This window comes from Thalassophryne amazonica, chromosome 1, assembly GCF_902500255.1.
Source record: "Thalassophryne amazonica chromosome 1, fThaAma1.1, whole genome shotgun sequence".
NCBI lineage: Eukaryota > Metazoa > Chordata > Actinopteri > Batrachoidiformes > Batrachoididae > Thalassophryne > Thalassophryne amazonica.
The window spans coordinates 137940995-137960779 of NC_047103.1; the positions used below are offsets into that span (position 1 = coordinate 137940995).

General features: G+C 40.9%; 1 protein-coding gene across 11 annotated transcripts in view; it reads left to right on the plus strand.

Moving 5' to 3' along the window:
* The window catches only part of LOC117514813 (peripheral plasma membrane protein CASK-like), a 161509-nt gene that overhangs the window by 126781 nt on the left and 14943 nt on the right, over nt 1-19785 (plus strand). For 4 of the 11 annotated variants that reach the window (XM_034175461.1, XM_034175418.1, XM_034175431.1 and 1 more), the window contains 12 exons: nt 260-381; nt 1612-1689; nt 1793-1873; nt 2145-2333; nt 8223-8301; nt 11905-11990; nt 12684-12752; nt 12834-12902; nt 13495-13530; nt 14356-14394; nt 14840-15036; nt 16135-16250. In XM_034175461.1, coding sequence (XP_034031352.1) covers nt 260-381; nt 1612-1689; nt 1793-1873; nt 2145-2333; nt 8223-8301; nt 11905-11990; nt 12684-12752; nt 12834-12902; nt 13495-13530; nt 14356-14394; nt 14840-15036; nt 16135-16250 — 1161 coding nt within the window. Of the gene's footprint in view, nt 1-256; nt 382-1611; nt 1690-1792; nt 1874-2144; nt 2334-8222; nt 8302-11904; nt 11991-12683; nt 12753-12833; nt 12903-13494; nt 13531-14355; nt 14395-14839; nt 15037-16134; nt 16251-19785 lie in introns of all 11 variants that reach the window. The other 7 variants (XM_034175443.1, XM_034175440.1, XM_034175449.1 and 4 more) reach the window with 3 other exon arrangements.

Here is a 19785-nt window from a genome sequence, read left to right on the forward strand (position 1 = left end):
TTTTTACATGTTTGTCTTTTCTATCTGTGTTGTGGTTTATTTTTTTCGTGTTTATTTTTGGTATCTTACTTCCTTTTTTGCCTGTTTGTGGATGTGCAACATGTCGGGTGCCTGTCAGTCTGTCATGTTCACCGTTTGCATCTGTGTTGTGTTGAACTTCTGCAAGGACTGTTTGTAACTGTGAGCGCATCTACGAGTATGAATGGATCTTTGGCATTACTTTTTAGTGTATAAAGTGTGCATTCATGTGTACAAACAGGGGCAGTCTCCCAGGTTTTGGACAGTCTAGAGGAGATTCATGCGTTGACAGATTGCAGTGAGAAGGACATGGACTTCCTTCATAGCGTCTTCCAGGACCAGCATCTTCACACCCTGTTAGATGTGAGTGCCTTAGATTAACACAAAGAGGCACACATAAGTGCTTGCACTTTCAACTGTGCAGCAGAGTGATCTTATTTATTCCTTCTAATTTCATAATTTACCAACAGGGGTCATAACCAGCCAACAGTTTGCAACAGAATCACATATTTGCCATTTTATGTGGGTAACAAAGTGCCTGGCTGCACTTCCACAGAAAACATCCATGAATGTAGGGTGGCACTGAACTCTCCTGTGTGAAACTCTGAGACTCAGATCAGAGATTTAGCCATCCTGACTTTAAACAAACTCGTATGTGTGACACTGTTAAAGGTGTCACTCTGTGTAGTGAGTCTCATACACGTGAGGCCGTTTATAGATGGGATGATCCGTTATGCCTGTTTATAGACGGGATGATCCCTTATGCCACTTAACCACACAGCAAGCCATATTATTACAGTTATTTGTAATAAAAAGATTTTAAAAGGAGCCATTCAGTCATCCTAACGTTAGCTGTTACATCACACTGTGATGCTACCAATTTATAAAATATGACACCATTTTCAAGACACAAGAATGATTAAATCCATCATGAATTGGTGCTTTAAGGTGCTCACCTTGATCACATCATCAGCCACAGTCAGAAAATAAACTTTATACTTCACAATAAAACTTCTTTGTGTTTGTTGGCAGATCGCAAACCAGCTTTAGAGGCAGCTACTGTTACCAACTGTATCTGAGTGGATAGAATCATGACATTAGCTATTTTAAGTCAATACAATACAGAACAGAAAACAGTGAAAAATAAAATAATCAAAACAAAAATAAATGTCTTAATTATTAGGAAACAAGCTTGATAGTTTTAGCACAGTCATACAACATTTTTAAAAGAATGAAAAACATTTAAAACTCTTCACCCGGGCCAAGACGGGTACCTCTGGTAGTCTGTGGAAAATTTCACTAAATGTTGTGTGATATGTGGTCCTTTTTGCAGGATGTCATAATTCCAGTTGCTTTGGCTTACAAGGCAACAACGATAACAAATTTAGTACTGAAATGGCAGTCGGTTACCAGCACAAGTACTGTGGAAAAAATTACCCATCACAGGGGTAGATTTCTTTACATGTTTATGGGTTACACTGCAATACTTGGTTTTGTTTTAGTCTGATAAATTTTAGTTTCTTGATAAATAATGTTCTGTTAAAATGTTTCATTATAACTATGGATTTATTGTTTGGTTGTTTTTTCTTTCAGCTTTATGACAAGATCAACACCAGGTCCTCTCCTCAGATCAGGAATCCTCCGAGTGACGGCGTGCAGAGAGCCAAAGAGGTGAAGAAATCAGTGCAGGGTTTCGTGTTCATGATGAGAGGAACAGCCATGTGAAAAAGACGCTGTCAGAATCTACTCTGACCTTTCTTTGTCCTTATTGCAGGTACTGGAGACCATCTCCTGTTACCCAGAGAACATGGAGGCCAAGGAGCTGCGGAGGATCCTCACACAACCACATTTCATGGTGAGATGCTACGTAATATAGTAACCACATTTACTGTTCTCAAACGCAAGCTGCTGCCAATTTTCTTTCATGTCAGGTTTTTCCCCTCGGCTCTACTGCCACCCACACACACACATTACATGTAGGTGACAAAGCCATTGTTCCACGTGTAATACTCTGTGTTAAAGGTTGATGTAATTACCCAGAGATTACAAGAAAACAAACAAAAAGTAACTGGGAGGATGCTGGGACATGGTTTGAATGTGACTGATTGTGACTGTGCACACACCAGGCTCTGCTACAGACCCATGACGTGGTGGCCCATGAGGTCTATAGTGATGAGGCGCTGAGGGTGACCCCACCGCCTACGTCACCATATCTGAATGGAGACTCTCCAGACAGCACCAACGGAGACATGGACCTGGAAAACGTCACCAGGGTTCGCCTAGTCCAGTTCCAGAAGAACACAGACGAGCCCATGGTGGGTAGACGTGTACCCCAATTAAAGCAGTATTCTCACTGTCTGAGAAAGCTTGAGATGGTATTTGTAGGATTGGGTGGAATTTGAATTTGATCTACCGTATTTCCTTGATTAAACGCCTGACCTTAAATATGGCCTGCTCCATTTAATCACAAGGTAAAAAAAAAATAAATAAACGCCTGCCTCAAATACGCGGCATTTTGTTTAAAGGCCAGGCCATGTATGTTAGCCGCCAGACATCGCTGCCTGGCTGATTGCCTGTGTGAGCAGTCGCGGATCCAAATGGCAGCCTCCTGCTCAAGCATGTGTGCTGATGGACAGTCTACTGATAATTTGACTCTGGAGGGAGCAACTCCTTCTACCAGTGATATCACAAAAAGGAAGTACAGTTCCTGCACCATTGAGACAAAACTGCAAGCTGTTGCATTTGCTGGGAAAAAAAAACAAAACAAAAAACAACAAAAAAAAAAATAGCAAGGTACGTACAGTTTAAAATTAATTATTGTCATTAAATGACGCAAAGGAAGCACAATATTAGATCTATTTGTTCAGCTTTGAAAATAAATTAATATGCCATAAAATATTACAGGTGAGGCCGTTAACTTGTGCATGCGTAAGTCGTGATTCAGCTTTACTCACGAGCAAGTTGTGGACCCCGAAAATTTAGACTCCTGTATAAAAGGAAATTTTGACTTGCCCGTTTTTGAGAGGGATCGTCAGTGTGGACAATTCTGGATGATGATTTGTTCTTTCTCCTTCGGCTGCTGCAGGCCAGCGATAAGGGTGGACGATTCTGTACGGACAAGTCCTGGATATTCAAAGTTTTTGGATGTGACTCTTTAGATCCTTTCTGTCAGTTCAGATTGGGCCAGAATTTATACATGCCACACATGCGCCCACTACATGTGTGGTGGGCCTGTGTATAAATTCCAGCTCAATACATTCATATATATACAAACACACACACACACACATATATATATAAAATTAAAGTACAGTTCAAAATGTGACTAAACATTCAGGGCAGTGATTGTGAACACTGGGGGAGGGAGACTGGAGGTAGACTGGGTTGGTTGTTGTCGGTGTGTGTTTATGGGGGTAGGTTTGTGGGTGGGGGTGTGTGTGTGTCTCCATGGGTGTTTGCAGTATGTATGGCCCAGGGGAAGAAACTGTTTGTCAGCCTAAGTCTAAGTAACTCTAAGTATTGTTAATCCAAGTTTTATAGACCAGAATTTTTTTAAATAACGCCTTCAAAATAATTGTATTCAAATATTTATTCATCATTTCAGCATATCTGCAGTGCTCTGATGAGCTCAGCAGCTCTGAGGCCGTTTAAATCACACACAGCTCAGTTTTCAATTTCAAGGTCACAGTGAGATATTCAAGATATTATCATTGCCACTCTTGTTAGCGCGACGTCTCAAAAGCCAGTTCACCAATTTCATTCCTATTTAGCATAAGGGTGTACTTGGCTGATCCCCCGTCACACTTTGTATTAATGATTTGTGGGGATCGAGGGATTTGTCCTCTTCAGATGACTCTTGTTTTCTGAAGCAGCAGGCTTTTACGCTGCACAATCTTTTAAATCTGAAATATTAATTAAACACAGCCATGTGTGTTAAAATGTGTACAAATCTTTGATTCATTGTTTCTTATTCAGGTTTTAACTTTCAAGGAGCACATTTGAAAATGAAAATAGTCTTGTTCACAATAACAGAATTATTGAAGGAGTCACCTAGTGCAAAACAAGTTTTTAATCTACCTTTTACATTTCCATGTATTTGAGATTTAATGTCAACTGTTTCAGAGATTCATCACGATTTATTCCCAAAAATTGTCTCTCTAGATTCCATCATTAGAATATAGCATCACTTAAGGCTGACACGTTTGTTTTTCTTGACAAAAGTGTCTATTACTTGCATGTCCACAGACCTTTTCCTGCGTCTTCTTGCTTATTTGACCAGTAGATGTCAGTAGTCAGCAATGAGCTGTGAAATAAGGCTTCAAACAGTGAAGCTTTTGGTGAAGTGCCAATTAATCAGTTAGCTGTTTGGTCCATAAAAATGCTGAAAAGTGTCACTCAGTGTTCCCCATCTTTTGCACTCTTGCAATGATAGCATGCATCATCATCATTATTTTCCTCTTGGCACATTGCCAGCCTTGGGATGCTCCTGAATGGATGAGAGGGGAACCCTGGCATCTATCATTCACTTGTAGGCTGTTTTGACCTTCATAGCTTTTCTTAGCTGAAGAGTCTCAACAGTCAGCAGTCTCTCAGTGTTACTCCAGACTTTCCTTGGTGCTCTATTATCAAAAAGCACCTGCTTTTGCAGCACATTGTTATTCAGGTGACAGATGTGTTCAGTATATTTGAGACGTTGGTGGTAGCAGAAATCGTGGAAGGGAAGCTTGTTGTTAATCTGATGCAGATGTTCTTTTGAGATTTTGAAGCTCCAGTCTAGGTCTCCATCCATTTGAAACTCGATCCATTTTTTTTCTCCTGCTAGGTGTGTTTTTATGTTCATATCCACCTTTCTCAATTTTCCTCAAAATCCCATGCGCTATGGTCTCAATATTTTCCAGTTCTCTTTCCATGAAGGCCCATGCTTGAATACTACATAGGAAGCAAGAGAGCACACATGTTGTTAGAAAAGTCCCTGTTGTTGATAACTGTATTCATTTATCTGTTAACACATGTGGCTAGTTGCATTTCTGGAAAGTGGCTCCAATCCTGGCATATAGGAAACAAGGGGTATTCATATCATTGTTTGCAATGGTAGAGTATGTTCAAGGTATTTGCAACTTCATACATTCTTAATTTTATTATTACCGCCATTCACCAAACTCTTCTGACTCTTGATTTCATTGTCCATATTGAAGTCCATAGTCTCTGTGAACCAAACCGTGTGAAGTCCAGTCGTATATTTTAGGGATGCTCCCCAATTCAGTCACAAAGTTAGCAAAAATAGTCTCACCATCTGCATATACAACCCCTGGCAAAAATTATGGAATCACCGGCCTCGGAGGATGTTCATTCAGTTGTTTAATTTTGTAGAAAAAAGCAGATCACAGACATGACACAAAACTAAAGTCATTTCAAATGGCAACTTTCTGGCTTTAAGAAACACTATAAGAAATCAAGAAAAAAATATTATGGCAGTCAGTAACGGCTACTTTTTTAGACCAAGCAGAGGAAAAAAATATGGAATCACTCAATTCTGAGGAAAAAATTATGGAATCACCCAGTAAATTTTCATCCTCAAAACTAACACCTGCATCAAATCAGATCTGCTCGTTGACATTGACCCTGTGCCATGACATTGACCCTATGTGTCTTCTTGCAAGGAATGTTTTGGCAGTTTTTGCTCTATGGCAAGATGCATTATCATCTTGAAAAATGATTTCATCATCCCCAAACATCCTTTCAATTGTCCAAAATATCAACGTAAACTTGTGCATTTATTGATGATGTAATGACAGCCATCTCCCCAGTGCCTTTACCTGACATGCAACCCCATATCATCAATGACTGTGGAAATTTACATGTTCTCTTCAGGCAGTCATCTTTATAAATCTCATTGGAACGGCACCAAACAAAAGTTCCAGCATCATCACCTTGCCCAATGCAGATTCGAGATTCATCACTGAATATGACTTTCATCCAGTCATCCACAGTCCACGATTGCTTTTCCTTAGCCCATTGTAACCTTGTTTTTTTTCTGTTTAGGTGTTAATGATGGCTTTTGTTTAGCTTTTCTGTATGTAAATCCCATTTCCATTAGGCGGTTTCTTACAGTTCGGTCACAAACGTTGACTCCAGTTTCCTCCCATTTGTTCCTCATTTGTTGTGCATTTTTCGATTTTTGAGCCATACTGCTTTAAGTTTTCTGTCTTGACGCTTTGATGTCTTCCTTGGTCTACCAGTATGTTTGCCTTTAACAACCTTCTCATGTTTGTATTTGGTCCAGAGTTTAGACACAGCTGACTGTGAACAGCCAACATCTTTTGCAACATTGCGTGATGATTTACTCTCTTTTAAGAGTTTGATAATCCTCTCCTTTGTTTCAATTGACATATCTCGTGTTGGAGCCATGATTCATGTCAGTCCACTTGGTGCAACAGCTCTCCAAGGTGTGATCACTCCTTTTTAGATGCAGACTAATGAGCAGATCTGATATGATGCAGCTGTTAGTTTTGGGGATGAAAATTTACAAGGTGATTCCATAATTTTTTCCTAAGAATTGAGTGATTCCATATTTTTTTCCTCTGCTTGGTCTAAAAAAGTAACCATTACTGACTGCCACAATCTTTTTTCTTGATTTCTTATAGTGTTTCTTAAAGCCAGAAAGTTGCCATTTGAAATGACTTTAGTTTTGTGTCATGTCTGTGATCTGCTTTTTTTCTACAAAATTAAACAACTGAATGAACATCCTCCGAGGCCGGTGATTCCATAATTTTTGCCAGGGGTTGTAGGAGTTCGGTGACCTGAGTAACACAATTTGCTGGGGCTTTCTCATGATATTGATAGTACTTCATTCGGTACGCGATATTTTACTCTGATGCTCACCTCTGGGTGCTCCTTTAGGACTTCATGACAGACAATTCGTACCACAGAGTCCATGTAGATATTGAATATAAGATGGAATTTCGGTGCTCCTCGAGTATGCTCGGTCATATCTGTTTCCCCCCTCTTTTTTTTCTCTAAGCGCATATCTAAACAGGAATACTGTTGCATTGCTGCTTGACGTAGTCATGTAGGCCAGCGTTACAATGTTGTGTGCTGTCTGCTGGCACATACAAATCTTCCGTGGTAACGGCCGCGACATTAGCATCAAAGACAAAAATTGTCAGGGTCTTCAACACACTTGACAGATTTCAAGGTAAACTTTATTATCCACAAGTAGGAAATCTATGTGGTCACCATTATACACTCCTACTGCATAACATTAAAAACATAAATACAAGACATAAAAAAAAACAAACAAGACAGACAAAGCAATAAAACATTGCAAAAACATGACAAGCATGTGTGAATAAATAAAATGGTTGAATGCTAAAATAAACAGTGTGCTCATAATTTAAAATACCTTAGAGTTTTTAAGTCTATGGTATGATCTAATTCCTGTAGGCACAAAGGACTTGCTGTGGTCTTAATTTTCATTCGCAGAAGTCTGCCACATGACCCGTTGCTTCTTAAGAAATTCTGACGAGTGGGTTGAATCATTTAGAATTTTTTCACTCTTTTTTAGACTGAAGTCACTGTGCAATTGAGCTGCACAAGGGCTGCTGAATTAAGGGCTGTGTTCACCCATGAATGCTGATTTTAAAGAGTATTTTTTATTCAAACAGAATTTTAAAGGGTCTGTACTTTTTTTGGCAACCCTGTCTTTCAAATGTTTGTTGACTTCAGATAGAAGATACTTTATTCATCCCCAAGGGGAAAACAGAAATATATTGTTGTGTGACACTTCATTGAGCCGGCTCACATGCTAGTGGCTGCATCTTCTTCTTTTTTATACAGTTCTTCTCCTCTAATAGAAAGAAGCTACACGTAGCTCAGTTTTTTTAAGTCTGATGTGGTGTGTTAGATCACAGTGCGAGGAACCAAAGTACTGAAAGATGAATATAGTCAGACTTTTACAGTCAGAGCTTTCTGAATGAGTGAATGAATGAATGATGATTTATTGTCATTACAAGTGCAATGAAATTATCTTCTGTCATCGGTTGTACAGCTGCACATGGTCAATTTTACTGCAGTGAACCACTGAGAGGTTAGAAATAGTCATCATTTAGCTTCACATCCAAAGAAGACCTTGGTATTAAATGTAGCATGATGTATTATTTATCTGTTATTAATATCTTTCTCCTCTGGAAATACATTTCTTCTAGGGCATTACTCTGAAAATGAATGACCTCAACCACTGTATCGTGGCCCGTATCATGCATGGCGGAATGATTCATCGGCAAGGTATATATCATATCAAACCATCTATATGAACACTTACACTCCTTATTAACCGTGTCTGCAGAAGCTTTAGCTCCAAATATGATTAGCAACAGTTTATTAACCCTCTGAGGTCCAGGGACACGCCAGTGTGCCCGTTTTTCATCTTGTTTCTATTTAAAGATCAGCGACAGAATGTCACAGAGACATTATTCAACCACTTCCTGAAATTGCAGTGTCAGCTTTAAAATTTAAAAAGTTATGTGCCTCATAGCCATTTCTAGAGGCTGGAGGATGCCACATGGATCGGTCTGCTTCTCCTCCTCCTCCTTTCAGCAGACTCACAGCGCTCAGTCTCGTGCGAAATTGCTTTAGAAAGCTGCTTTTTTTTTTTTCTTTTTTTTTTTTTACTGACACAACAGGAAGAAGTGCTTGTAATTTCAACAGAAATAGGAAGAAGAGCCTTTTCAACTGCTGGAAAACAAGTTTTTGTTCAGTATTCGCACAAGGAATTACTTGTGGAAAAACACAAAGTGGAATTCTGTGTAATTTTATCGAAATCACTGAAAGATATATACTGTGAATGGTAACATTTTTATTCAATATGTGAAATTCTATATTTTTATTTTGGACATATACACTGATTTACATTTTACTTCGTGTATTACACTATGTTTGTGACCCAAAGACTTTGGCAAACCTATTTCTGTCATTAAAACAGTTCATCCACATGAACAAAGGTGTATTATCAGGAAAGATTTGAGGAATGCTTTTCATTTTTTTCAGGTTCTCTAGATACACTGTTCTAGACAAATATGTGTTGCACAGTCTGAAAGCTGAGGTTATTCGGAACATTTTGACATGAAAAGCATGGACATTATATCTTGAACATTTGGAAAATGCAGAGTGACAAACAACAATGCACTCAAAAAAATGAAATTAGATATTTTCCTTTTGGAAATTTATTTTTCACTGACCTACAATTTTCCTCATTATATTACACTACTTTTGTGAGCCAGATTTTGTTGAACCCATTTATAGCACCAAAACAGTTTGTCAAACAGTTTATCAACATGAATTAAGTTGTAATTAGATATAGATTTGAAGATTTTTCTTAAGGGCGCCTTCACACATAACACGATTGAAGCCGACTAGCGCACGAAGGAGAAATTGCATGCCATGTGTGAAAAATCGGAGCTGCCTCTAACACCTAGTACACCTGCCGCTACAACTGTTCACACACATCAGCAGCTAAAAGAGTGAGAGTGCCCTGTGAGAGCCCGTTCAATCCCTCTTGTGCCAGGTGTCGGCCAAATTCCAGGTGACACACACGAACATCCAACATCGCTCGCTGCACACTAAGAAAATGTGTTGCCATTTGCACCGTCAGCACGAAATCAGTGAGCAGACGATCACTTTTGAGCTGGATGTGACATTTGTGTAAGTGCCCCCATGAATGTGACGTGTTGCAAAGCAGCACACATGTGCCATGTGTGTATCTCCCACCTCCACCCCCCGGCAACATTGGTGGCGTGGCGGGGGGAGCACACTAGCGTGGAATGCTGATAGATGGGGACTGACCAGCCACATCGGAGCGCGCACAGCGAGCCGCTTCCCAGCTGATTGCTGACCAAAGACTCGGCTACAAATGACGGCTCAGTGCACATGACGTGTCACATTAAAAACAGGACAGGTATATTAATAAGTACTACAATAACAACATGTCCAATTACATAACAAATAACAAAAAAAAATGATCACATAGCACAGAAACAGAGTGACACGTTGGTGTGTGCGCTGAAAGGACAGGGGGCGTTGCCACCGAGAGCAGCAGCTGTTGAGATCTCTGGTTCTGGACATCATGGCTAGGGAACACCTGTGTTCTGGCCGACATTAGTTGTGCAGCTTAGCTAAAATTTCAATAAACATTGTTCGTTTTATGATAAAAGCACGGAATTTGGCGCACATATTCTCAATTAACTAATGTTTATTTTCAGATATGAAGTGATTCTGAAGCTGACCTCTGAGCTACAGGGGTCAGTAAAGAATTACACAGGGGTCAAAATTTAAAAATGCTCCAGTCATGTTGAAAACTATACAACAATATTTGTCTGATCATAACAATTCCAAAAAGGTATAGTTTGGACTATCTATGACTGAATTCCATGGAGGTATGGGGTAAAAACAGCAAAAATGGTGACAAAGGTCAGTTTCTGTTTGTACAGGGGTAAAAAGTTAAAGTTGCTCCAATTTTGGTTTAAAAAAAAAAAATGATGCTTTTATCACATAATGAATAATTGTTCTGCTATGCCGCCCCACTATATGGCCTTATGACTGTCCACTGTGACGCGCGTGTCTGCTTGCTGTCCTCACATGGAAATACATAAAAACATACATCGCTGTTGCGACGGGCTGCAGCGAACGGGGTCATGGTGCACACATTGACAGGCTGTCCCAGTTGAAAAGGACTGTGAGATCATGTGAACACACAGCAGGCGATCGTCTAATTTTTCCTTTTTTTAAAAAAATACATTTATCTCATTATTGATTTTAGGCATTTTTCCCACCTGTTATAAGACAGTGATGGTAGCGCAGTGGTAAAGTTTCCGTCTGTTAATCAGAGCTTTTGTAAATTGCAGGTTCGAATCCTGCGAGTGGCGTTTATTTTTTATTTAATGTGACCGCTGTTCCACATGATGTGGTGTCTGTCCTGCGGCACACAGGACATGCGTGTCGGGCCGGACATGTGCATGAGGCCGGCTGGACACACCAGGCCAGCAGATGTGGACATGAGCGTGCTCTGCTTCATTCATGTCATGTCGTGACTGTACGTCTATGACCATGGGTCATCTACAGAAGGACAGACTGTTCATACTTGTATTGTCCGCTTGATAAGAGGGAGTCAGTAAAATCTGGTGTTTTTTTATGGTGTGTGTTTTTTTTTTGTTGTTTTTTTTCTCCACAGCAGTGGTGCAACGTGGTGCAACAAGTAACAGCTGCTTGCACTGTGCGTTGTGCCCGGTGTGTCGTGCACTCCTGTGGGAACGTGCATCCCTCATGACAGCAGGTGCAATGTTTTGTGGTTCCCCATTTCGTGTTTGGTTCACGGATTTTCTTCTGGTTTCTGCGTCTGTTTTGTTACGTGTGAAGGGGCCCTAAAACACATTTCATTTTTTGAGATTCAGAGCCGTATTTCCATATACAGTGTTACAGACAGTTATGTGACACATATTCTGAAAGCTGAGATTGTTCTAAATATTTTGATGTACAGCACATGGGCATTACACCAAAAAGAAGTACCTTAAAAGGGGAATTATGGAAAAATCAAGAAAATACCGCTGAGTTAAGTTGTTTGGACATTCTTTCTGGCTGTGTTCTGTTAAACAACAGACGTGGGCTCTGAGAGAGTAGAATGTAAGAGTTAATACAATAATGACATATATCTCCCCTCTCATTGGCTAACTTCTGATTAATGAAATAACTATGAAATGTAAGTTTTCCTTACATTAGCCTGGATCCACTTCAGGATAATTCCTGGAGCTGTCCTTCTCTGTAGTTGGTGTATCACTGATGTTCCAACACCCACAACAGTCATTTATAGCCTAATTCCTTGTTTCAATGCTTTAGGCACTCTGCATGTAGGAGATGAGATTCGAGAGATTAATGGCATCAGTGTGGCCAATCAGACAGTAGAGCAGCTCCAGAAGATGTTGGTAAGTCACTCTCTTCTCTTTGTGCAGGAAGCTTCTTGCTTTATAGGCCAGACATACAATCATCATTGGGAAATAGTACCAGTTGGCGTTACGAAAGAAAGGGCTACAGCGATCTGACTTTCCCCTCAGTGACCTTTACCTTCACCAGATGATTGACCTCTGGCTGACTATGCCAGGGCAAATTCTAGTGTGTGTGCCATTTTGGTCCAAATCAGGGTGAAACTCAAATTCCTTGATCTTTGCCCCCCCCCCCCCCCCCCCCCCCACAAAAAAAAAAGGTTTTTCTTAATGCCAGTCTCAGGGCCAGACTTCATTGATATAGCAAGTTTGGTAGAACTCAGCTAAAGGACCTAGTAGGGGTCGTCAACAAACAAACCTTGACAACAGTTACCTTTACCAAATTTGACCTTGCTGGGCAATTACATGGGTGTTTGAATTAAACCGTATGGAGTCCATGCACATGGTGTAAGAGTTGTGTGTTAGACAAGGATAAAGTTGTTCAGTTTTGGACAGAACTGAACAAATGTTAAAGCAATATACTACCATGTATAATGGTATTACTGAATCACAAAGAAATAATTTGCATGAATCTGTGTCAGACATGTAAGGAAGGTACTGATGTTGCACTCTGAGTGCCCGGTCTACGTTATTATTATTGTTGTTATTATTATTATTATTTTGCTTCGGTGACAGAGGGAGATGAGGGGTAGCATCACTTTCAAGATTGTACCCAGTTACCGGTCTCAATCCATGTCTTGTGAGGTGAGGAATTGCGATTATACTTTCTAATTTGTTGGATAAATCTGTTGAATAAAAATGTTAATTCATTATTTTCTGTTGCAGAAGGAGTCACCAGATTTGTCCCAGCAGTCGCCTGCTAACGGTCACGCGAGTGTCACCAGCTCTATCCTGGTACATCACCTTTTATTATACTACAGAAGTGGGAGTAAGACACCATCAAGTCACTCTCAAGCCATGAATCAGCAAGTCCCAAGTCAAGTCTCAAGCCATAATGACCATCAAGTGTTTTCAAGCTGACTTGAGACTTGACTTGAGAATGACTTGACAGTGTCTTACTCCCACCTCTGCTATATTGTCACGGATGTTCACAGAACGCAAGAGTCCAAATAGGTGAACTAGTCAGAAAAATAACTAATGCAGAGTCTTACAGATCTATTTAAATCACAAAGTCTTACCCCATCTATAATAAATGCATGTTGCACATATTTGAAGTGAAGCAGATTGTTGTTACGCTTCTGAAAGGTCTTCCTGTGGTGCTGATGAGCCAGCAAGCATTTGCAAGCATGTTGGCCATCGACTCCGTTGGCGTATGACAGACGGAGTAGAACTGAACCTGGTCTGCTTGGAATCTTAAATCCAAATTTTAACAGTGTAATTGCCAAAAATAAAGCTTAAAATGTGTGTCCTTTGTTTACCTTGTTTATTTTTGTACATTTCTGTGAAAAATGTTTAATGAAATGCTTTTTTCTGTCATATTCACCAGGATCTGCCATCCACAATTCAGCCTAAAGGCCGTCAGGTGACTTTCTTTTCTTTTCTGCACACCAACTGCCTTCTACTAGTCAGTGACAACACAAATGCGAACATATCTGCATGTATGAACATCAGAGTGCTCATACTTTTTCTCATTGTCCAGACTGGGGCTTTTGCCTGTTTTACATTAAATATATTTAAACACTGTTAAAAGAAAAAAGAAAAAAAAAAATCAACATTAGTTTTCTTTCTTGTGAGCATGTTCTTACCTACATCATTGAAACCAAAACAGCTCGAGGAATTGCTTGACTTTGTATGTGAGTCTGACTTGGTGTGTGCGTCTGTGTCTGTCTGTCCGTGTGGTTGACTTGCATACGATAGCTTGACAAAGCCTCAAGACAAACTCAACTGTAATGATGCTTTCTTCATCTTTCTTTGCTGTCAAGCATTTTTATGTATACCATACTGTCATCTTGACCATTTTGGTATTTTTGACCAATATATAAAACTTGTACGCACATTACAGTACTGGCAACCATTTTCTAAAACATAACTGGAATGAAGTTTAAAAAACTTTTAACTGGTCTATTGAGTTGTCGTTGGGTTCCTTTCATTCCAGTACACTATTGAAATTGAATGCAATCATAGTGAACAGTTCATGTGCGTTAGGTCCGTGTCAAAGTCACACGTGTTTGCACATTAAAACTGGAACAAGATTCCCCCCCTCCCCCCAGGATTCTGTGTGTTCTTCTGTATAACTTCTTACACTCTAAATGTGGGCCCTGCATCACACCTCCAGTGTTTATTCCCCCAACGTATTTTGTAGCATGACATATGTGTAAGTGTAAATGTGATGCTCTCAACCCCATAGATCTCCAGATCTGCTATCAAGGACAAATTGTCCATCAAGGTAAGATGTCTCGAAGTGGACACTTTGTAGAAGTAGATCACAGCTCCTCCCACCCCATCGCAAATCTTGGTTCCCCGTCATAGTGGTGTCTATGCTAGCTGTCAAAGCACAGTGTGCGTATCTGGTTCTTCGCAGAAAAAAAAAAGCAGTTCATGGACGTGCGTCCACCAGTGGCCAGAAACACTGATGTCCCCGCAGACGCTTTATCTTGCTTAACATCCTTTCTGCTTATTTGGTTTTAATTTTCATTTCACTGTCTTTTAGCTTTTAATGCCAAGTGTCAGTGCTAGTATTATTGTTTCAGCAGCTCGTCTCCTCATGCGGACAGCTTGGCTAATCATATTCTTCCCCACATATTCTCCCGTGACCGCAACCCTTCAGTGTCACTACGTTCGCACCTGAACAATAACGTGCCTTTTTTTTTTTTACTGTCCCGTCCCTACAGATATATGTGCGTGCTCAGTTTGAGTATGATCCAGCAAAAGATGACCTTATCCCTTGTAAAGAGGCGGGCATTCGCTTCCGGGTGGGTGACATCATTCAGATCATCTCCAAGGACGACCACAACTGGTGGCAGGGAAAGCTGGAGAACACAAAGAATGGCACAGCAGGCCTCATCCCTTCACCGGAACTGCAGGAGTGGTGAGTGTATTGCTTTTATTTTGAAGCCTGTTTTTTTTTTTTCTTCTCGGAAATGATTAATCCAGTGTATGCTTGGGGAGGTGATGGTCTAGTGGTTGAGCATTGGGCTTGACATCAGATGATCCTCGGTTCAAATCCCAGCCTGACCGGAAAATCACTAAGGGCTCTTGGGCAATTTCCTTAATCCCCTAGTTACTCCTGGTGTGTAGTGGGCGTCTCGCATGGCAGCAGCCTCACATTTGGGTGAATGTGAGGCATTGATGTGTAAAGCACTTTCAGTGTCTGATGCAGATGGAAAAGCGCTATATAAATGCAGTCCATTTACCATTTTTACCATTTATGCTGCTCCTCAAAAATGTCCGCTCATGCCAAAAAGAGAGAGGTGGATGCTGCCGAATTTTGATGAAGTTTAATAAATCCAGGTGCAGGTCCTCTCTCACTGATGATCATCTGTCGGTTGTGCTTCACATCTCCACCTCAGACATTCAGCCTGACTTTGATGCAGTTGTTAAACATCCACAGAGACTAGATTTCTCTCAATGAACAAGAAACAAAGAACTGAAAAACACTAAAATGTGGAAAGTGGTGGAAAATACAGACATAGTCGTGTAAAGACATGATACGAACTAGTGTACTGGGACACTTTTCTCTTTTTCTCTGCACAGTTCAGTGACAGTGATATTGTGACTCGTCTTCAGTATCTGGTTTACAGTGACAATTGATGTGATGTCTTCAGAAAGCTGAGAACCTCCTTGTATATATCGCAGGACTTGCCAAAGTCGTAAGATAGCAAATAAATGAGGGAAAATGTGAGTTTATACTTTTGAAAATACAGTAGTTCCAAGCTGTCGTGGCATGTAAGAGGTTGTAACGGGGTTTCCTTGAGGTATTTGACCCGATATCTACAGAGAAAGCGCGGGCTTGCTACATTCCTCATGGAAATTTTATTCAATTGACAGGCGTGAAAAATGACCACGAGTCACACTGGAGTTGAAATTCTTGTGTGTTTCTGTGTGTGTTTCCTGCTTTGGTGGTATTGGCTCGGGGCAGTTGGTGACTCTCAGCCATTTAATTGTGCCGTCTGTGTGTCCTTTTCAGGCGAGTGGCATGTATAGCAATGGAGAAAACCAAACAGGAACAACAAGCTAGTTGCACCTGGTTTGGCAAGAAGAAGAAACAGTACAAAGACAAGTACTTGGCCAAGCATAATGCAGGTACGCTAAGCCATTAGTATAGAATACGAACAAGATCTACACACAGATTCCAGTCGAGACCCACCCTGGTATCCAAATCCAGAAAGTACACAGCTGATGATCAGAAAGTGCAGTCACACTCTTGTTAGACACCTGCTACTTGTTTGTGAAATCAGATATAATTGACTTTTAAAGCACCAGCTCTCTTGCTATTGATTATACAGCAGCAAGTGTTTAATTACCTCAGCAGTTGTGCTTTCTTTGTAAGGTTTTGTTTGTTTTAACTGATCTAATTTACACAAAACGATTGCATCTGTCCTCAAACAGAGGTGATGAATTTTGAAAACAAATATGGTTGAAGTTGCAGAAACAGGGAAAATCTCTGTTTGTTTGGGCTTTGGTGAAAGTGTGCACTCTGGTACAACATGCAAACTAGAAAGGCACACAAGAGTTTTTGTGTGATGGGTAGTTTACAGGTGCCCCATTCTGCTCTAAGTGTATTAAACACACATGAAATACAATGTTTTCTCCCAGAAATTTATCTACCAAGAATTTGTTCTGAAACACTTTGCTTAGTTTTGTACACAAGTTGGGGGGACTTGCACTGGGCACAGCATGCATGCCAGCTGGTACACTGCATTGCCTTGGCATTGGTTATGGGGTGCATTTTGTAGTTGTTTTATGCTTGTTAGATTGATTAAAGTTACAGTACAACTAGTTTATGGTTGTGGGTGCCATCAGAGGAGCCATTTCAGAGACGATGCCTTTTTTCTTTTTCTTTGTTTTTTGAGTGGCTAAATTAATTATATACCGTCATATTTACTGGTGTCTACTGGCCACCAATTATGATACTGCCTGCTGTATATTTGAAAACTACAGCAACTAATGAAGAAATCAAAGTCCTACATGCCAAGATTCGATCATTTACTCCTGCATCCATTAGCTTGGTAAAAAAATATGAATGCTTCAGCTCAACTCTGTCTTCAGTGTGCACCAGTGCTCATTCTCCCCTGCATGCACTGTTCTAGTCTTATCCGCTTGGAATCAAATGCCCTTTTCATGTCTTGACATTTGATCTCTGACTTTTGCGCTTACTTTGATTATAGAGATTCCTATCAGTGTTTTACAACCACTTGTGTCCATCTTCCTTCTTCTTGCTTATAAGATTTCACAAATGCACACTCACGTAGGGTTATTATGGTAAACAGACACGTGTGTGGCTTGGGTTTACTGAGCAGGAGAGGAACCAACATCTTGCTGAGGCTCCCTTCACACGTACTGTGAAAACGTACAACTCAGGGCGACTCAACGGCGGTAGAACTCGTATGAGCGCATCACGAAACAAACATCGTGCCGATGGGCAGGCGTGCACGATGCCGTTGCAGTGGTTCGTGCATGCGGGAACACAGTGTCAGCAGCTGCGTGATGTGTAACCACATTGCACAGCTGCTGTGAAAGAAAAATTTTTTTTTTTTTAAATACATGTTGCAACAGTTTTGTGCACACGGGAACACAGTGTGAGCAGCAGTGCTTTGTGTAACCATATCGCACGCTGCTGTGGAGAAAAAAAATTAAAATGCATGTCACCCACGAGATTCAAACCCGCGCTTTCCAAAAGCTCTGGTTACCACTGAGCTACCATTGCTGGCCTGTGAATGATGCCGGAAACGTCCTGATATCAGGAAGGACATGGATGTAAAAAAAACAAAAAAATAAAACCACACATAATAGAAAAACATCACATTTTATTGAAACCCTCTTATCAAGCGGGCAACACAAATATGATCCATCTGTTCATTTGTTAATGACTCATGGACACAGACATACAGTCATGAAATGACATGAATGAAAAGCAGTTCACTAGTCTCATCATGTCCTCATCTGCTGGTGCATGTCCAATGGGCCCGCTCGCGTGTCCTGCCCGACACGTGTCTTGTAGACGGCACGCCGCAGGACTAACACCGTATCATGTGGAACAGAGCTCATGTAGGTGGTGTGACATATCAGCCGCTGCTTGTTATGATCTGATGTTCCATTTCAACCTGGGGGTAGCCTGTCAGTGGGCCGCAGTGTGTGTGCACTGCAGCCACAGAGATATATGTTTTTATTTATGTCCATGTGATGACAGCAAGCAGACACATGCAAGTCAAAGTGGGCAGTTGTTAGTCCATGTCCATCCAAACACAGTACGTGTTGTGCAGTTGAGATGTCCAGAACAACAGATCTCCGCAGCTGCTTCTGTCGGTGGCCACACTTCCTGTCAGTTCAACGCACACACCAAAGCCACACTCGTGGGGCACTTAGACAAATTTCACGCCCAGCACGACAGTGTTTGTCTGTTGACTGTTGTTGTGTTAATAGTGCGAATGGCCACACATTTTCTAAGTGCCATGCCAGCGGTGTTAGATGTTCATGCGTGTCACCTGGAATTTGGCCACCTGTTGCAAGAGGGTTGGATGGGCTCTCACAGCGCACACTCTGTCTTTCAGCCAGTGGTGTGCGAAAATAGCTGTAGCAACAGGTGTACGAGGCAGCTGCAATTTTAGATATTTTGCACACAATTCCTGCTTCATGTGCACTTTATGTGCAGATCGACCAAATTACGTACTATGTGTTAAGGGGCCCTGAGCAACGAGATAGGAGGAAGGAGCGACAGCCGCAGCCTCAGCAGGCATCACAGTACACGTGCAACAAATGTAGCAGAGATGGTCACTCGCGCATTGGACCGATAAGTCGTTCGCACAGGTGCAGATAGAAACAAAAGACACAAAATCTCCTGTGTTGTCAACTGTGTCGTTAGCATGGCCCAAGCAGTGGGTCACCCCTTTGAGCCTGGTCTGCTTGAGGTTTCTTCCTCAAATCATTAGAGGGAGTTTTTCTTTACCACTGTCACCTGTGTGCTTACCAACCTCTACGCATTGGTAAGGTTAGACCTTACTTGTGGCAGCTTTGTTGTGAGTTGGTGCTATATAAATGAAATAAATTAAAATTGAACTGAAAAAGTGTAAAAAAAAAAAAAAAAAAGAAAGAAAAAAAAGAAGAAGAAGCAAAAAACAAACTGGACGCTACACCATCGTGTCCCGCCAAAGGACTGATGCCAGGATGTAAAATGTGAATCGCTGTGGTTTCACAGGGAATCTTTTAAACTAAAATGAGCTGATAGTGGGAGATAATACACATTGCGGAAAGTGACTGAGTACCTTTAAAGGTGAATGATGAGTAAATAAATTTTAGTCCTGTCACATGTTGTCTGTAAAGTCCGGTACGTATACTAAATGTGTAACTGCTTCACGCCTGTTGCCTTTGTCTTTTCCCCGTCACGCCTCTCCTGCTGCGTCACTATTTTACCGTCCAGTAACTAACAATGCTGTAATAATGTGTGATAATGTTTATGGTGGTGCTTTTTTTAACTTGTCTTTTTATTAACCCTTCCGCTCCATCCTCTGTCCATATTTCATGCTGTCTCTTACCCACTGACATGGCTGCATGTAAGTAACTTGGACAGCTGGTGTCCAGTGTATCTGTCTCCTCCACGTCTTCCTCATGTTTCATTGAC